The sequence below is a fragment of the Dipodomys merriami genome, unplaced genomic scaffold, assembly GCF_024711535.1.
Source record: "Dipodomys merriami isolate MVZ:Mamm:240054 unplaced genomic scaffold, mDipMer1.0.p SCAF_13, whole genome shotgun sequence".
In the NCBI taxonomy this organism is placed as follows: Eukaryota; Metazoa; Chordata; class Mammalia; order Rodentia; family Heteromyidae; genus Dipodomys; species Dipodomys merriami.
In genome coordinates, this window is record NW_027202604.1 from 4,985,713 (window position 1) to 5,001,801 (window position 16,089).

At 48.7% G+C, this 16,089-nt stretch overlaps 1 protein-coding gene across 1 annotated transcript; it reads right to left on the reverse strand.

The window, feature by feature from the left end:
- Positions 1 to 1,557: 1,557 nt before the first annotated feature.
- Itih1 (inter-alpha-trypsin inhibitor heavy chain 1) lies at positions 1,558 to 15,471 on the reverse strand. The gene is made up of 22 exons (XM_070018543.1): positions 15,312 to 15,471; positions 15,042 to 15,062; positions 14,570 to 14,736; positions 14,015 to 14,119; positions 13,498 to 13,660; positions 12,766 to 12,879; positions 11,631 to 11,756; positions 11,434 to 11,550; positions 10,009 to 10,177; positions 9,799 to 9,924; positions 8,568 to 8,749; positions 8,109 to 8,294; positions 6,998 to 7,137; positions 5,788 to 5,942; positions 5,686 to 5,700; positions 5,299 to 5,319; positions 4,829 to 4,909; positions 4,575 to 4,688; positions 3,351 to 3,552; positions 2,666 to 2,838; positions 1,990 to 2,101; positions 1,558 to 1,828 (listed from the first exon to the last, which is right to left on the reverse strand). The coding sequence occupies exons 1-22, from the start codon at positions 15,423 to 15,425 to the stop codon at positions 1,699 to 1,701; spliced, it is 2,733 nt and encodes a 910-aa protein (XP_069874644.1). The 5' UTR covers positions 15,426 to 15,471; the 3' UTR covers positions 1,558 to 1,698.
- Between the last annotated feature and the right edge of the window lie 618 nt (positions 15,472 to 16,089).

A 16,089-nucleotide genomic window follows, 5' to 3' on the forward strand; every position in this document is an offset into this window, starting at 1 on the left:
ATGGACCTGTTCTAAGGCCTCCTGAGTTCTGAGTTCGTTGGTAGCAGAAGCTACCAATAGATACTAACAGAGACCAAGCCCAGGGTGTGCTAATACCTGGAGTGGAGGGAGGACCCCTCAGAACTACGGCTGGGCCTCTTTGCTATCTCTGGGGACATCTGGTTCACATGGCCATTTTTCCTACTTGTGATTACTATTAGATGGCTGGGGCAAGGAAAGGGCTTTGATTCTGCCATGTGGTCCAATGGCTCCTCCTCATGGCCTCATGGCTGCCTGTGGAGCTTTTCCTGCCTCTTTTATCTGAACCATTGCTTCATCCCCAGACACTTGGAGATTTAGGAAGAACTTGAAATATGGATTCTGTGGCTACTTATGAGGGATGCTCAGGAATGTGGAGCTAACTATAGTCATTGTGCAGAATTAGAACTACATGGACTCAAATATCTTCAGGGTGAACTTATTCTACAGGAGGAGAAAATGAGGCCCAAGTTGGACAAAGCATTGCCCAGACCAGCTTAGCCATCTGGTAGCCCACATTCTTCCTGGAGAAGGCCGGGATGCTTTAGATGGTGAGGCTTCCCACTGCCTGCTGCTAAGGGGCTTTGTGTTCCTAGACCCAGGACAACCTTTGAGCTCAGTGTTTATGTTATTCATCTGGGCCTTCAAGACTAGTTCTTGTCCTATCTGGGTCCTCATAGGCCTCAGTTGTAGTGGATACTGGACAGAAGCCAGCAGAGGAAAAAGCAGAAACTCTTTGTGGTTAGAGACCCATCCCCTTTTACATGAAGTGTCAATGGCTTCTAAAACCATTGGCTCCATTGCCTTGTACTTTGTGATGTTGCATTTCCACCAGGTCCAAAGGCCAACAGTTCTAGACATCAGTGTAAAGAGACAAAGGGTGACGAAACCTGGACACCTGAAATCCCAGGCTTGAGCAATGGCTGTCTCTCTGCTTTTGGGAAGTACCAGCCTGAATGTCGGGAAATGAGACTGAAGTAGAGGCCTTGACTTCAACAGGACAGCCTCCTGTTTTTGGTAGAACCTTTTCTGGACCCTAAGTCTACCTGGAAATAGGCATTTTCATATTTTAAGTTATGTAAAACTGAGTTCCAACAAGCTTGAACCATTCGCCTTCAGCGGAGTGGAATATTCACATATTATTGAAGTTTGACAAGCAGCAAGGGACCAAATCCCAGTTCTGCCACTGGTAAGCTGAGTGGCTTTGGATACCTCCACTGTGAATAGCCTTGGTAAGAGTATACCAAAGGGCTGCAAGGAGCATACATTTAGGGGATACAAGGAAAGCATTTTGTACCTGCCTTTAGGAAACTCTGGATCAGTTGTGACTTTCACCGTTGCCAGATACCCCACAGGTCCCTGGCCTTCAGGGGGGCTTTATACAGAGGACATGGAGACCCGGCAGCTTCAGGGAACGTGGGGCAGGACTGATGAGTTGCCCTCTCATTTCTGGGTCTCCTGATCCCAGAGTAACCCAGAAGGGCAACGTGTTGGATTGTTCCCTGACATCCTCCCTCCCCTAAAACACCCACCCAGCTCTGGTATAGACACAGCTTCTCTTTAATGGAAGTTACAGAATGCTTTATCACAAGGGACCAGTGCAGACAGGGAGGTATAGTGGGTCAGGATGTTGTCCTTCTCTGCAGTGTCTCAAGAGAGCTCCTGGATGCCAGCTGATGCTCAGAAGATATCGGGGACGATATAGTCAGTGTAAATGCCATCTATCAGTCCAGCTCCATTGTTGTGGACAAACCAACAGGACACCTCCGCTCCATGTCGGGAGTCCTTGCTGTAGTCTTTTTGCAAGCCCCTGGGACAAACAAATCAGCTAGAATCACTCCTTGGGCCTGATAAGGCTGCAACTCCCACTAAACTCACCCCCACCATAGTAATACCTGCAGGAAGGCCCAAACCAATGACAGGAAACAAAAAAGCAGCCGGGGCAGAAGTGCAGGAGAATAGCCCACTTACTTGGTAACTGTTAACCAGCGGTTCTTTAATGCCAGCGTGGCCTTTGGCTTTGTAGAGTCAGAACCTGGGTGGATATCAGTTACTTCAAATTCAAAGGGATGGAAGAATTGTCCTGAAAAGAGAGATCACAGGCAACAGTTACTGCTAGAGACTTTTTCTTACCTTGTACTTGTCCTGGAGGAGCTGAGCGAATTGTTTGAATTTTTCTCAAGGGCATATTTCTGAGAAGTCTTGCTATCCATCAAAAGCGACCTTAATTCTTTCTGTAGAGAAACAGGTATAGTCCCAGGTGGTCCTGACTCCTGTTGTTTTTTTTTAAATCCAGTTCCAGAGGGATCTGGCTGGGAGAGAGGTTAGAGGTACATGTGCCCTTAGAGAGCAGGACCAACAGAGAGGTCACACAGGAACAGAGAGGCCGATACCCGACTCCACTCACGAGGTGCTGGAGCCACCAAACCCTTCTGCTTGCTAATCAAGCCTTTGCTCACATCACACCTGCAAGCTCACTGAGGTTTTGTTCTATTGCATGTTTGATCACAGTTTTGTAGAGGGCAAGATTCAGATCAAGACAGCTCATCTTCAGAGGTCTGAGTCTTGGAGACTATGTTAAAGATTGGCTTGTATAACTGTCTCAAGACTCATGAATACTCAAACCCATAGCTCTGGCCAGCCATACCCAGCAGCCCATGTGTCCGAGCTGACATCCCATGACTATCCAACACGTAGAAGCCCAGGAAGTCTTGATGGACTGCACTCCCCTTCCACGTCTGGTGCAGGACAACCTCAAAGGTGGCCCTGTCATCCACAGCCACCATCAAGTTTCTCTTCTTGTTGATGGTCACCACAATTCTGCAAGGCCAAGTGGTTATTAGGTATGAGTAACTGCACTGCATCCCTTTCTGTTCAGCTCATCTTTTCAACACAGCTCTTACGACCTTGCCTTGAAGGCCTTCACCTCCACAGGGCTGAGTGTTACTTATCTATACCCCTTTCACATGGTTCTGCTGCTCAGAATCATGCAGTGGTGCTCATCAGCATTTATTGAATAAATGAATGAACAAAGGAAGGAACAGCATAGGACAGGGTAAACGGGGACAGATGCCAAAAGAGCAAAAGAGTGGCAGGGATGCAGTGGAATTCAGGGTGAGGGTGTCCTGGGAGCGCACGCAGGCCCATCAACGTAGAAAATGAGATGGGATGGTCCCTGATTCTGACTTGTGTGCACAGGCCCCGTGGGCATCACCCCCCTGACATTGCTTGGGGGATGTGGATTTTATAGGTTCAGACAGCAGAGCTGGCACTAGGAGCTTTGGGCTTTAACACACCTCTCCCACCTCCCTTCCCTGCTTGGGCCTAGTTACCCATCTTGTCGCAGAACAGCCTGGTCCTTCCAGGAAAACACAGGCCCACCAGAGCTGGGGTTCAGTGTAATGTTCTGAGGAGTAACTTCCAGCTGGAAATCTGTTGCAGGGTTTGCAATCCCTAGCCGTCCCAAGTAGGTGCTCTCATGCTGCCCAGCGCTTTTGGCCTTGCTGCTGATGAGCTGCCCATTCACTGAGAAGCCTGTGGTAGGATGAAGATCCATCCAGTTGGGGGAGAGGGAGGGAGCCAAAATACTTTGCTCATGCTGTGCCAATTTTCTGGGAGGGCCCTATTGGGTACCTGACCTTCAAAACTGGTCCTGCTCACAAGAGCACCTCTCTTTCCTTCCTGCCTCCCTGTCTACCTCTCCTGGATATGCTAGACATTCCCTACTTAGCCCTCCCTTCTGAGCTTTGACAGTGGTCTAGACTTTTTGAGGTCAGGACAGAGGACTTGCTCCTTCTCACAGGGCAGACTCACAGTGCTAGAAGTGTTTGTTTGAAGTCTCTTCATGGAACAACCAAGAGCCACATCCATAGCCTCACTTTCCCAACATGACATATCTCACATGGACTAGAGAGAGCAGGAGATGTGTTCCTTGCCCCAGGCTCTCCTAAAGAGCTGTACTTTGAGGCTCTGTACAGCCATGCAGTAGGGAAGATGGGGCAGGACCCCCATAGAATACTACATTCTTAGTAGATGGAAATAAGAATCGCTTTTAAAATGGTAAGGAAAGCCAGCCACTGGTGATTCATGCCTGTAATCCTAGCTACTTAGGAAGCTGAGATCTGAGGAATATAGTTTGAAGTCCCCACCCCCAGGCAGAAAGTCTGTCTCCAATTAATCACTAAAAAAGCCAGAAGCAGAGCTGTGGCTCAAGTGGCAGAGTGGTAGACTTGAGCACAAAAGCTCAAGGATAGTGCTCAGGCACTGAGTTCAAGTCTCATAATCAGTACCAAAAAAAAAAAAAAAGCAAGAGCTGAGCTTTAAACTAATTATGAGGCCCTTAAATGTAGGTCCGATACGTCCGTGAGTCACACATTCGTGAGACTAGATGGGCCTTGAATAGGGCAGCCTGGGTCACAGAGAAGAAGGTAAGGGGACCCCAGCAAAGTGAACAGTGGGCAGTGGAGACTACACCATAGTCCTGACCTTGGCTGAACATAGAAGGTGAAAGAGGCCGTATCCTGCTCTGTCTGGCGCAGGGCATGATACCATCATACCTGTGTCAGGGTCCTGGACTAGGTTCAAGATGGCACCAGGCTTCTCGTTGATGTTGAAGCACAGGGCATCCTCTTTCTGGGGCACATGGATGATGAAGTGGGGATCAGTGTCCACTGGGAGCACAACATGGAATCCATTAGATTAGGCATTGTGCAGCTGGGGCAAGTGTTCAATGAGGCAGATCCCAGAGACAAGTGGGACAGGCAAGGTGGGTGCCAAGCAGGGGCATCCTCAACCCTTCTCAAGGACTTACCACCTGTCACTTGGTTTGGCAGATGAGAACTAATGAGGCTGTTACTAGTAGGAGAAGGCTGTGATGCAGACAGCACGAACGCTGTGGGTAAGAGTGAATGGCATTGAAGAGGGAGATGGCTAGGCCTTTCTGGAGATGCCCTTGTACCCAGTAAGCTGGCCTGCGGCTGCAGGAGTAGGGGTCAAGGTCTATAGAGGATCACACGCTCTCAATTTCCCCTCAGGATAGTGGGACTTAGATTTGGTTCTGTGTGGTTGACTGGTCCCCTCTGCCTCCTGCCATGGAGATCCAAGTTCAGATGGACAAGCCCTAGTGAGGGAATGGTTCTAAACACTTCTAGGGCGGCAAGGAAGAGGGCTGGAACTGGTGGTGATCCAGGGCTTGGGTTAGGGCTGAGGGCTCCTATGGAGGGCCAGTAGTGTGAGTAGAGAGGAGCGGACATGAGCGCTCCCAGGATGGCTGCCACTTACTCCTTCTGGGTCCCACCATCTCTGTAGAAGACAAAGCACAGTGTTACCATGGCACCTTCCCTGCCCACCTCTTACCCACAAGGCATATGGCCCCATCCATATACTGGTTCCTGGAGGGTCTCCTCAGGGGGCCTCTGACCCCCTCACTGACACATTTGGACCCAGCCAAGCCCAAGGAGAGGGTGGAGGGGTCAGGATGTGCAAAGACTCTCATAGCACAAAGCAGTGCTTTGTAGTGTGAAGTACAGTCGGAAAGGAAGAAATGTGGGAAGGACAGGAGTTAGGGCAGATATGGAAATGAGGAGTTGTGTGCCTAGGTTCTGGAGCATGTGCTATCTGCATGACCACCAGAAGTCCCATATTAAATCAGCATAATTTAAAACTCACCCAAGGGCTGAGAATCTGGAAGGGAGAAAAGAGGAAGAGAATTAAAGCCCAGAAGGTTTTTGATCCACATCCTTCCCCTCGGCAGACCCCTGCTGCCCATACCCTCTGGGGGCTTGTCAATGGTAGGCTCCAGCCCATCCTCATCTGTCATGCCCCTGATGGTCATGGAGGTCAAAGGGGTCACGAACTGATAGGCAAGTGACATCTTCAGGATCTGGGACGACAGGTTGGCCTTCTCCTCCCCCTCCATGTTCATCCTGTGTATGTGTGACAGATACTGCTCTAAGACTTTAACTCAGGTAGAGATGAATTTATTTTCCCTCATCTTCCAATCAATTCTTTTTCTCTATTTTTTTTTTTTTGTGCCAGAACTGGGGCTTGAACTCAGAGCCTGAGTGCTGCTCCTTAGCTTTTGTACTCAAGGCTGGCACTCTACCACTTGAGCACTTCTCCACTTCTGGCTTTTTGGTGGATAATTGGAAATAAGAGTCTCATGGACTTTCCTGCCTCGGCTGGCTTTGAACTGTGATCCTCAGATCCTAGCCTGCTGAGTAGCTAGGATTACAGGCATGAGCCACCAATGCAATTCTTACTCACTTGCTCATTCGATACACACTGAACCAGGTACCCTGCTCAACAGCAATAGTCTCAGAGTCCTCAAGTTTTCATGAATGTCTGCAGAGATTTGGCAGGGTTGAGAGGGTATATTTTAGAAATACACAGCAAAAATAACAACTGTGAGATCTAGGATATGTAGTCTAACTTTTCTGAACCGCAGATTGCTCTCCGTTAAATGGGAGACAATAAGGAATCTTCCCACACATTGGGAGAACTAAATGAGTATGTTAAGATGGAGTATTCCTCGGACTGGGAATGTGGCTTAGTGGTAGAGTGCTTGCCCAGCATGCATGAAGCCCTGGGTTCGATTCCTCAGTATCACATAAACATAAAAGGCTGGAAATGGTGCTGTCTCAAGTGGTAGAGCCTTGAGCAAAAAAAGAAGCTCAGGGACAGTGCCTAGGCCCTGAGTTCAAGCCCCAGGACTAGTCAAAAAGAAAAAGATGCAGTATCCCTACAGCAAATGGCAGCTTCTGCCATGGATGCTCAGAGGGGCAAATAGGAGGTTGCCCTCTCCCCAATGGATGCCATCCATGCTGTTGACCAACTGGTTCCTATGAACTCTGTGAGCAAAGCAGAAGAATTGATTCCCTCACAACCACAAAGGCCCAGAATCATCACCCCTTTCTGTTCATCTCCCATGGATAAGGGACTCTGAGGTGCTCATTCCTGGCATCTATAGGCAGCACCCTACCGTTTGGCCAGCAGCTCCTGGATGGTGAGGTATGCCCAGAGGCGTTCCACATGGTTCTCCAACATGTGGCCACGTTCTTGGAGCAGCTTCTTCATCTCTTCCTCATCCACAAGGCAGGTTGCCTTGAATTCTTGTCCCCCCTGAGATTGGAGATAAGGAGAAAAAGCGATGCCCCATGAAGAGCATAATTTTGGCTTGTGTCCGAGGCCCTAAGGAGCCCCAGTATTATTTGGTCTTTGTCGTGCATTTTCAGCATCACTTCTTTTCCAAGCCCGTTTTCCTCATCCTCATTCATTCATTCAATCTACAGATGCTGGCCCAGTATGCCCTGTGAGCTGGGCTCCTAAATCCTGGATCCAGATCTTTTGGAATGGAGGACCAGGCCCTACCTTCATGGAATTACTGTCTCTAGGAAAGCCATCAATCACCCAGCTGTTTCTACTGTTATCTATTTGTCCAAATGCCCACCAAGTTCTACCAGGTGCCATTTAGCTTGCCATAGCACATGAATGGGTCCTTTTCCCCCAAGGTATTCATTCTATGCACCAGGAACTATCAGGGCATCATATGGATTATTGCATGTACCTCACTCAACACTTGAAGGCAGAGTTAGCCACATGGTACCGAAATGCAGAGAGCAGGACCTGTTTGCCCAAGGCCAGTCATTTGGTCAAGCCAGAGACAAGATCTGGCTCAGCTCTCCTCACTCAAAGTCCTGGTTCTGAGCCCTTAACCCCACTGTGGTCTTGAGTCTATACACACACTGTACAACATATGTGCACACATTGCACTATGGCACCAAGCCTGGCACACATGAGGTGTCCAGGAAGTGGGTATCAAGTAAGAACAAGAGTTTGATCTCTTGTTCTCAAATACCCTGAGGGGAATGATATGAGGAGTAACACATGATCCATTTAAGACCAAGGGATCGCTACTAACTAAGGTTATGTTGGTCCCATTCCAGCCCATGCAGCTCCAGGCTTAACCTGTTGTGGGGGTGGGGACATTATTCTGGGGGAAAAAAACCAGGATCCTGGGAATGGATATAGTGGAGAATAGTACAGTTGTAATGCTTTCTGTCCTGTCCCACCCTACTCTGCCCATCACTTACCCCATGGGCCCGCACATCAGCCTTGAAACTGCTCAGTTTGTTGTCAGCAATACGTCCAGCTACCACGATCTCTGAGCCATCATAGTACTGCTTATGTCGGTGCTGGGTCAGAGCCACGATGGCATCCTGAGGGTACTGCAACTCCACATCTGTCAGCAGGGGGCTGGCTACCTGCTTGTAGAAACCCTGCAGGAATAAGGGGTAGAAGCCTCAGTACTGAGTACCTGGTATCTTAGGAAGTTGGCTAACAAAATGGAGTATTGTGGTCCCCATTTTAGAGGAGTTCACTCAGAGCAGACTCTGAGGCCCAGAGAGTGTCAATAACTGGCTCAAGGCCATACAACTGATTTGAACTCTGTATCAGAGCTTTATCTTCTCCTCTAGGTGAATGGCCAAATGGCCAGGAATACCGCCCTCCCTATGGCATGCTGTAAGAGATAAAGGGAGGTAAGGAGAAACCTGTAGCTGCTGGCTGGCATCATGGTCTTCATAGATTCTCTGGGCCCATCCGTTGTTCTCCCTGGACATGACGTCCAGGAAGCTAAAGTCCAGGTTGTGACCAAAGCCCAGGTTATACAGCGGGAACCTGCCCCGAATGGCGTTGCGAACGTTCTTGAGGATCTGGGAACGATCCGTTTCCCCTGCAGCCACACATCCAGACAAGGGACTGGAGACTTTGCAGAGCACTGTCTGGGGTGGTCAAGTCTCCCATCTCAGACCTCCTCCAGCCCTTATTCACATTGTCCATGGCAACAGCTGGAAATAGACCTCTTCAGAGACTCCACCCATCCATATGGCTTCATTCTAGACAGATCTGATTCTGGCTCTTTGTTGTGGCCTGTGAGGGGCCCTGCCAACCTTTCCATCCTCATTTTACCCAATTCTATATATGCCCCCTATAATTCCAGGGCAGGCTCTGCAGCACTTTTTTTGTCTCTAGCTGCCCCCTCTGTCAGAGATACTGTCTTACCTCCTCCCAGATCTCATCCGGGAAGTGCCCCTTGTTTGGTTTCTTACAACCCAGTAGCATGTTTTTCCTTCTGGGCCCTTGCCAGAGCCTCTGTTGTTGGGTCTCCTTCCCCGGTGAGCCCTGTGCTTCTTGAGGGCAGAGAAACATCTCATTCTCTTGGTATTTTTTTCTCAATCCCTCATCCTAGGTTTGGCATGAAGTAGATACTAAGAAAATAGTTGGGTGGGCTGGAAAGGTGGCTGAGTGGTAGAGCGCTTGCCTTGCATGCATGAGGACCTGGGTTCGATTCCTCAGCACCACATAAGCAGAAAAAAAAAAGGCCGGAAGTGGTACTGTGGCTCAAGTGGTAGAGTGCTAGCCTTGAGCTGAAGAGCTGAGGGACAGCGCCCAGGCCCAGAGTTCAAGCCCACAACCAGACCCCCACCCAAAAAAGAAAAGAAAATAGTTGATTAAACTTGACTTACAGATCCTTTGGATCCTCCAGGAGCCTGTTCAGCCCTATGTCATGCAGAAACAACCCCAGTTCCCAACTCATAAGACAGAGGTACACTTTAAAACTCCCACGGATTTTATGATCTGAATTGTATTTTTAGATCAGCGTTTGACTTCAGCTTGAGTCTTTTCGCCCTACTGGCATCTGCAGTGGTTGAGTTTCCAATGTCAACTTAACCACCTCAGTAACACATCATCACCTCCCAGGGCAGCCTACGAGGTGCTTACCTTCAGTGGGCTCCCCATCTGTCAACATGATGAGAATCAAGGCATGGTTGCTGACTTCTGGGAGGCTTTCCTGAGCTTTGTTCAAAATCTCAATTCCCCGAAGCAAACCTCCATTCAGGTTGGTAGCTGTGTAGGAAATTAATCAAACCAATGTTTGCTCGTGTTAAGGAAAAAGAGGTGAATTCAGTGTCCGGTGATACTCATCCTTACCCCCAGCCAGGAAGAAGCGCTTCACAAATTCTCGAGCTGCTTGCAGATTGGCCTCCGATGCTTGCACCAGTGAACCTTTCCATGATTTCACTTGAGACCCAAAGAGAACCAGGTCAAAGTAGTCTTCTGGCCGTATGTCCTCCAGGATTTTAAGGAGTGCCTCTTTGGTCTGTAAGGACAGGACAGTTAGTGGAGCAGCATGATTTCAGAATAACTGCAGGATAGTGCTTCCTGCCGACTTCAGATAGCCATTTCAGAGATCCATAAAGCAGAGGGACAGTCTGGACATCCAGAAGACCCTAAGAGAGGAGCATCCTGTTAGGCCCCGGCGGATGAAGGGCATGATAGTAAAGGGACCAGCATGGGAGAAATGACTAAATGTTACTGGAGGCTAAGTTGACATTGAAGGTGACACTGGAGATGCCATTGAAAGACTCAAGGTGAAGTCCAACACTGGTCTAAACATCCTGTTTATCTGCCATAGTGGTTTAGTACTTATATTTTTGGTTGGAGGCAGAGTGATTTAGCTGGGAATCTCAGTAATTAGAGGCCATGGTTTCATTATACTCCGAGTACATGCTGAAGGCTGGGCCCTGCTACAAGTCACTTCCCCACAGACTAACTTTAATTACTCCCAGCACTACTTGTCATGCTTAAGTTGCTGCTTCTTCTTGTTGTTTCTTTGCCATTACTGGGGCTTGAACTCAGGGCTTGAATTCTGTCTCTGAATGTTTTTGCTCAGGGCTAAGGCTCTACCACTTGAGTCACAGCTCTAGTTCTGGCATTTTGCTGGTTAATTGGAGATAAGAATTTCAAGGAGTCTCCTGACTGGGCTGCCTTTGAAATACAACCCTCAGATCTGAGCTCCCTGAGTAGCTAGGATTACAGATGTGAGCTACTGGCACCCTGGCTATGCCTAGGTTTCTTCTTCTCTGTCAGGAAACTCCATGAGCCCTTGGCTACTATTAGGCTTAGTTTTCACACTGTAGAGAAGTGAATGTACTCAGTCATGTTTCACAGTGAGGAAGTGATGGCTGATCCCACAGCCTCTAACCATTGAGATTCCCAGATAAATCACCCTGCTTTCAATGAAGAGCGTAAGTTCTAACTACTATGGCAGACAAATAGGCTGTTTAGACCGGTCTTTCACCTTGAGTCTTTCTGCCCCCAATAGCATTTCCAATGGTTAGGATTCCAATGTCAATCACCTCCAGTAACAAGGAGATCGCCACTTCACAGGACAGCCTGGCTCCAAATTAATTATGTTTCTAAGAAAATTAAAGGGGTAGAAGAAGCTTCTTCTGGGCCTGAGGATGTAGCTCAGTGCTATTGTGTTTGCCTATCATGCACTAGGTGGTTAGTTCAACCCCAGCACTGGGGGACAAAAAGCTTCTGCTAGATGAGCTGCTCAAGGCTGTAGTATACCTGCTTCACTTTCTGGCCTTCCATGGAGTCACTGATGTCAATCACAAAAACCAGGTTCTTGCTCAGGCTTGTCAGATTTTGTGGGGCAAAGAAGTGGGCAAAGTAGTTATTGGCCACCTGAAACAGAAGAGAACAAGTGAATCTTCTCGAGTATCCTTGCCTGTGTTCTGGGGCTTGGGCCAGGGCCTTAGGCTTACCAGGAGGTCACAGAGTTTGCCCCTATTGACATCATAGGTCACCTTGAAGTCCCCATTCAGCAAGGATGTAGAACATGTGGGACAGGTCTGCTGCTGGCCCACAGTGGGGCGGAAGAGTACATGACCCTAGAGCCATAGAAAGTATGAGGTAGGCAAGGAGGAAATTGAGGCTCAAGCAAGCCAGTAATTCAACCTAGATCGGGCAGCTCATGAATGGTGGATCTGGAGTTCTTCACTCCAGGACACAGACTTTACTAAATTGCTGTGTGAAGAAGGAAATTGTACTACTCTGGGATACCAACCCCTCCGAAACTGTCAGCCAAAATAAAATCTTCCTCCTTTATTACTCTTTTGCTGTTACATCTTATATGGTTCTGTGCAGTGAAGGCATATTCCCTAATGTAGGCTGTATTCAGAGGGTTTGGGAAGATGATTGGCTCAAACAAGATTAATATACTGATGAATTCAAAATTGATTGAATAGGCTATTGGAAGGTGGTAGAACTATGAAAGGTGGGACCTAGTTGGAGGAAGTTGATCATGAGCATGCATTTTTGAATAGTATTTTTCCCTAGACAGGCGACAGTGACTTAAACCTGTAATCCTAGCTACACAGGAGGCTGAGATCTGAGGATCGCAGTTCAAAGCCAGCCCTGGCAGAAAAGCCTCCATAAGACTCTTATATCCAATTAATCACTCAAAAACTGGAAGTGGTGTTGTGGCTCAAGTGGTAGAGTGCTAGCCCTGAGCACAAAGAGGCTCAGGGACAGTGCCCAGGCCCTGAGTTCAAATCCCACAACCCCCAAAAAAGTATTTTTCTCCAACTCCCTTCATCTGTCTTTCTCTCTGCTGCATGGCTGCCAGGAGGGGAGCAACTTTGTTCCTTCCTGGGGTTCTGTCTCATCATAGCACGTAAACACTAGAGCTCCATGATGGTATACTGAGACCTCTGAAACTTTGGGCTAAAATGAATTCTTCCTCCTTTAAATTGTTCCTCTCAGGGATTTGTCACAATGATGAAAAGTCTAATACTCTCATTCTGAGGGAAGCAGGCAGCCATTGTGAGGGTGCTAAGCCTGGATATTCCTAATGAGTGATCCCTCAGGGACATCCCCATCCCCAGCCATCTCACCTACCTTTTTCCCGGAGAAAGACTTCTTGATAGTTTGAGTTGCCAGTTCCGTGGAGAGGAAAGGGGCCTGAGCGTCCAGCTTACTGATCCCTTGGGGCTCAAAGATGTCCACATCAATCTGCACCATTGAAGCCAGTTAGGTACCAAATCCTCATTTAGGACAGCATCAAGACTCAGCCAAGAGCCAATGTGTGATCTGACTACCTACTGTGTGCATTGCCCATCCAGACCTTAACATGAGGCCTGGAACATCATCATAGGCAGTCCAAAAATGTCTATCAAATGAAGATGTGCAGACCCAAACCCCTCAACTCTGCTACTATTTAGGTGCCAGCAATAGCTGCAGCCCCTAGGGATTCCCAGGAATTTTTGGCTTACCAGTGACCTGAATATTTAATATCTTTGGTGATCTGTCTGTTAGTCCTGAGAAATGCAGGAACCCCTATTTAGCAGATAAGCAAAGGCTCCGAAACAAGGAAGGAGTGATAGGATCGAGGGCGCACCCTCCCCTATAAGATCTGGGGAGCTCCAATGGGGCCCATATTGGAGTGTCAGTCCCCTTGCTAATGTTCTCAGGCCTAGGTTGGCAGATGGTGTATGTTGAGCCAGTGTTGGTAGACATGGTGAGGAGGGGAAGGGAGAGGGGAGGGAGGGGGAGGAAGGGAGGGGGAGAAAAAAAGAGAAGGAAAGAAAGAGAAAGAGAGAGGGAGAAGCTCCGCATTGGCCTGCAACCCACCTCAAAATGATGCACCAGCTGCTTGGGCCTGACTTTGATGTCAATGTTGTACTGTGTAAGTGTTCGCTTCAGCACTTCCTCATATGTCAGCCGAAATGTGGCCTTGCTCTGGGGACCGATGGTGATGTGGATGGTGAACTGCTCCATGTTTCTCCCTAAGGCCCTGGACATGCCATAATAGGCAACAGGCAACCACAAGCAGACAGAGAACAAGTGATATACAAGTCATTGTCAACTAAAACATAGACTTTAGAATCAATTTCTCTTTTTCCACTCTGATCCCAAGGTTCCTTAACTCTCACACTTGGCTTAGCTTGGCCACCCAAGGTCAAGGATCAAAGATGACTTCTCACTTCTTCCTGGAGGCAGATCTGGGAAAAGAGCAAGGGCAACCTAGCCTCGCCCAGTGTGCCCATATTAGGTGTTTTCCTCACTCTTCCTTCTACCTGGTAGTCCTCTGCTCTGCCCTGGTTGTCCTTGCCAACCAGGAGCTAGCCCAGCAGGGCTCAGAGTTTACCTGACAAGACCAGCATTCTCTCCCAAGATGGCTGCTTTCCGGTACTGCTTCCATGCAGTCACTTTGTCCTTTATGTTCCCAATGAATGCCTTCCCATCTGTTGTGCTGCAGGGAAAGAAGTAGTTCCTCAGGACGGGAGGGACCAATCCTTGACCACATAGGTCCATTATATTGGCGATGTACTGAGCCTAGAGCCTGAGAAGGCCCTGTCCATGTGAACCCTTGTAGGAGTATCTCCCAACTCACCTTCCACTGCCCACTGTCCAGGAGACCCATAGCAGTGTAGTGGAAAGCCACAGTCACAGAGGCTGGCTCAGATGCTAGCCTTTGCTCCTTGGAGCCTAAGATCCCAAGAGTCCTCACTTTGCGTTCTAAGGTGGAAGCTAAGATTAGCCCTAAAGGGCTTTTTCCCCTCTCCCCTCAGAGCAAGGGCTGGCCATCGCCCTTCCAGAAGTGAGGAAATGGCCTGCACTGCCTGCCCTCTCTGGCCTTAGGCTGGTTCTAGTGAATGAACACCACTGGAATGAGGTGTTGGGAGTCACACAGGACACACACATGGCAAAGTCACTGATGAAGGCGGTCTTGGGGATTTCCACATCGAAGGCCACTTCTCTGGCTTCATTAGCAGTGTTGATCACCTGGCTGGTGATGACATAGTGGGCAAAGCGAGAGGTGACTTTACAGTTGACTTTCAAACTCCGGATGATCACACCATTGACTGTCTGAAATAAGAAGGGGAGAAAGAGAGGTGATATAAGCTGGGACAGGAGCCTCTAAACCAGTAAGAGACCTCATTGCACCCAGCTCTGATACAGGATGTCCAGAGGCAGGAAGAACAGAAGGATATATTTTCTTGAGATTGTGCAGTCGAACACACGGTAAGGTGGAAACGATCTCCCATTTCTGGGAGCTGGAAGCTGCCCACCTCCACCAGCACTGACAAGAGGGTTTTTACTCCTGAGGGGTGGTAGAGAACAAACCTGTAATTAGGGCCCCATACAGACCCTTTTGCCAAGATCTTACTCACTGTGTCCACAGCCTGCCGTTTCTGCAAAACAAAGCCAGGACTAAGTGAGAGTAGGAATGCTGGGAACCGTGGCCCGTCTATTAAGGGAGGAGGTACAGCCTCAGTCCTCTACCCCCCAATCTCACTCCCTGCTGCTTGGAGGTCACCACTTCCAAGGGTGGTCTGGCCAATGGGAGATAGCCCAAGACCCTGAAGTAGTGGCCTTGTGTCTCCCCAGGGCCCTGCCAAAGCACAGTTTCCTGTCTCTTCCCTGAGGACTTAGCCACGTACCTCACTGCCCTTGGGCCTGCGAGTCTCCAGGCCCAGAGTGGGAATGGCTTGCAGGGCAAGGAGGGACATCAGGTACACGCACAACAGCACTCGAAGCCCCATGGCACCATCCATGGTCTTCAGACTCCCACTGTCCTGTCACTTCCCTCTGACCATTAGTCAATACTGTGCTGGAAAAACATGGATTAAACATTAGACACAGTGAAGGCAAACAGTACAATTAGAAGAATCAAAAAATGGGCAAGAAGCCAGGCACTGGTGGCTCACACTTATAGTCCTAGCTACTCAGGAGGCTGACTATAGTTTTAAGCCAGCCTGGGCAGGAACGTCTGTGAGACTTTTATCTCCAATTAACCACCCCTAAAAGTTGGAAATAGAGCTGTGGCACAAGTAGTAGAGGACCAACCTTGGGCAAAAAAGCTCAGGGACAGTCCCCAAGCCCTGAGTTCAAGCCCCAAGAACGGCACACACATACAAAAAATGGCAAGAAAAGTTTTCTTCCTGGAGCGGGAAAGGGGGGTGCGGGGCGGGGCTCTGGACCTCCTGACTCTGGGCTGTACTAGGTTTATACTACCCTCCAAACTATGCCCTTAAATATAGAACTGCACTTTATGAAGACTCCCAACAGCTCATCCCGTCCTGGGTCTAGCACCAGTCATACAGTGCACATTTGGAAGAAATCAGTTAAAAGTAGATTTGTAAACCATTAAGCTTTACTTTCAAGACTCTTTAAGCCTTTTGGCCATACTCTGGCCAGTGAGGCAGACATGGTGGTTTA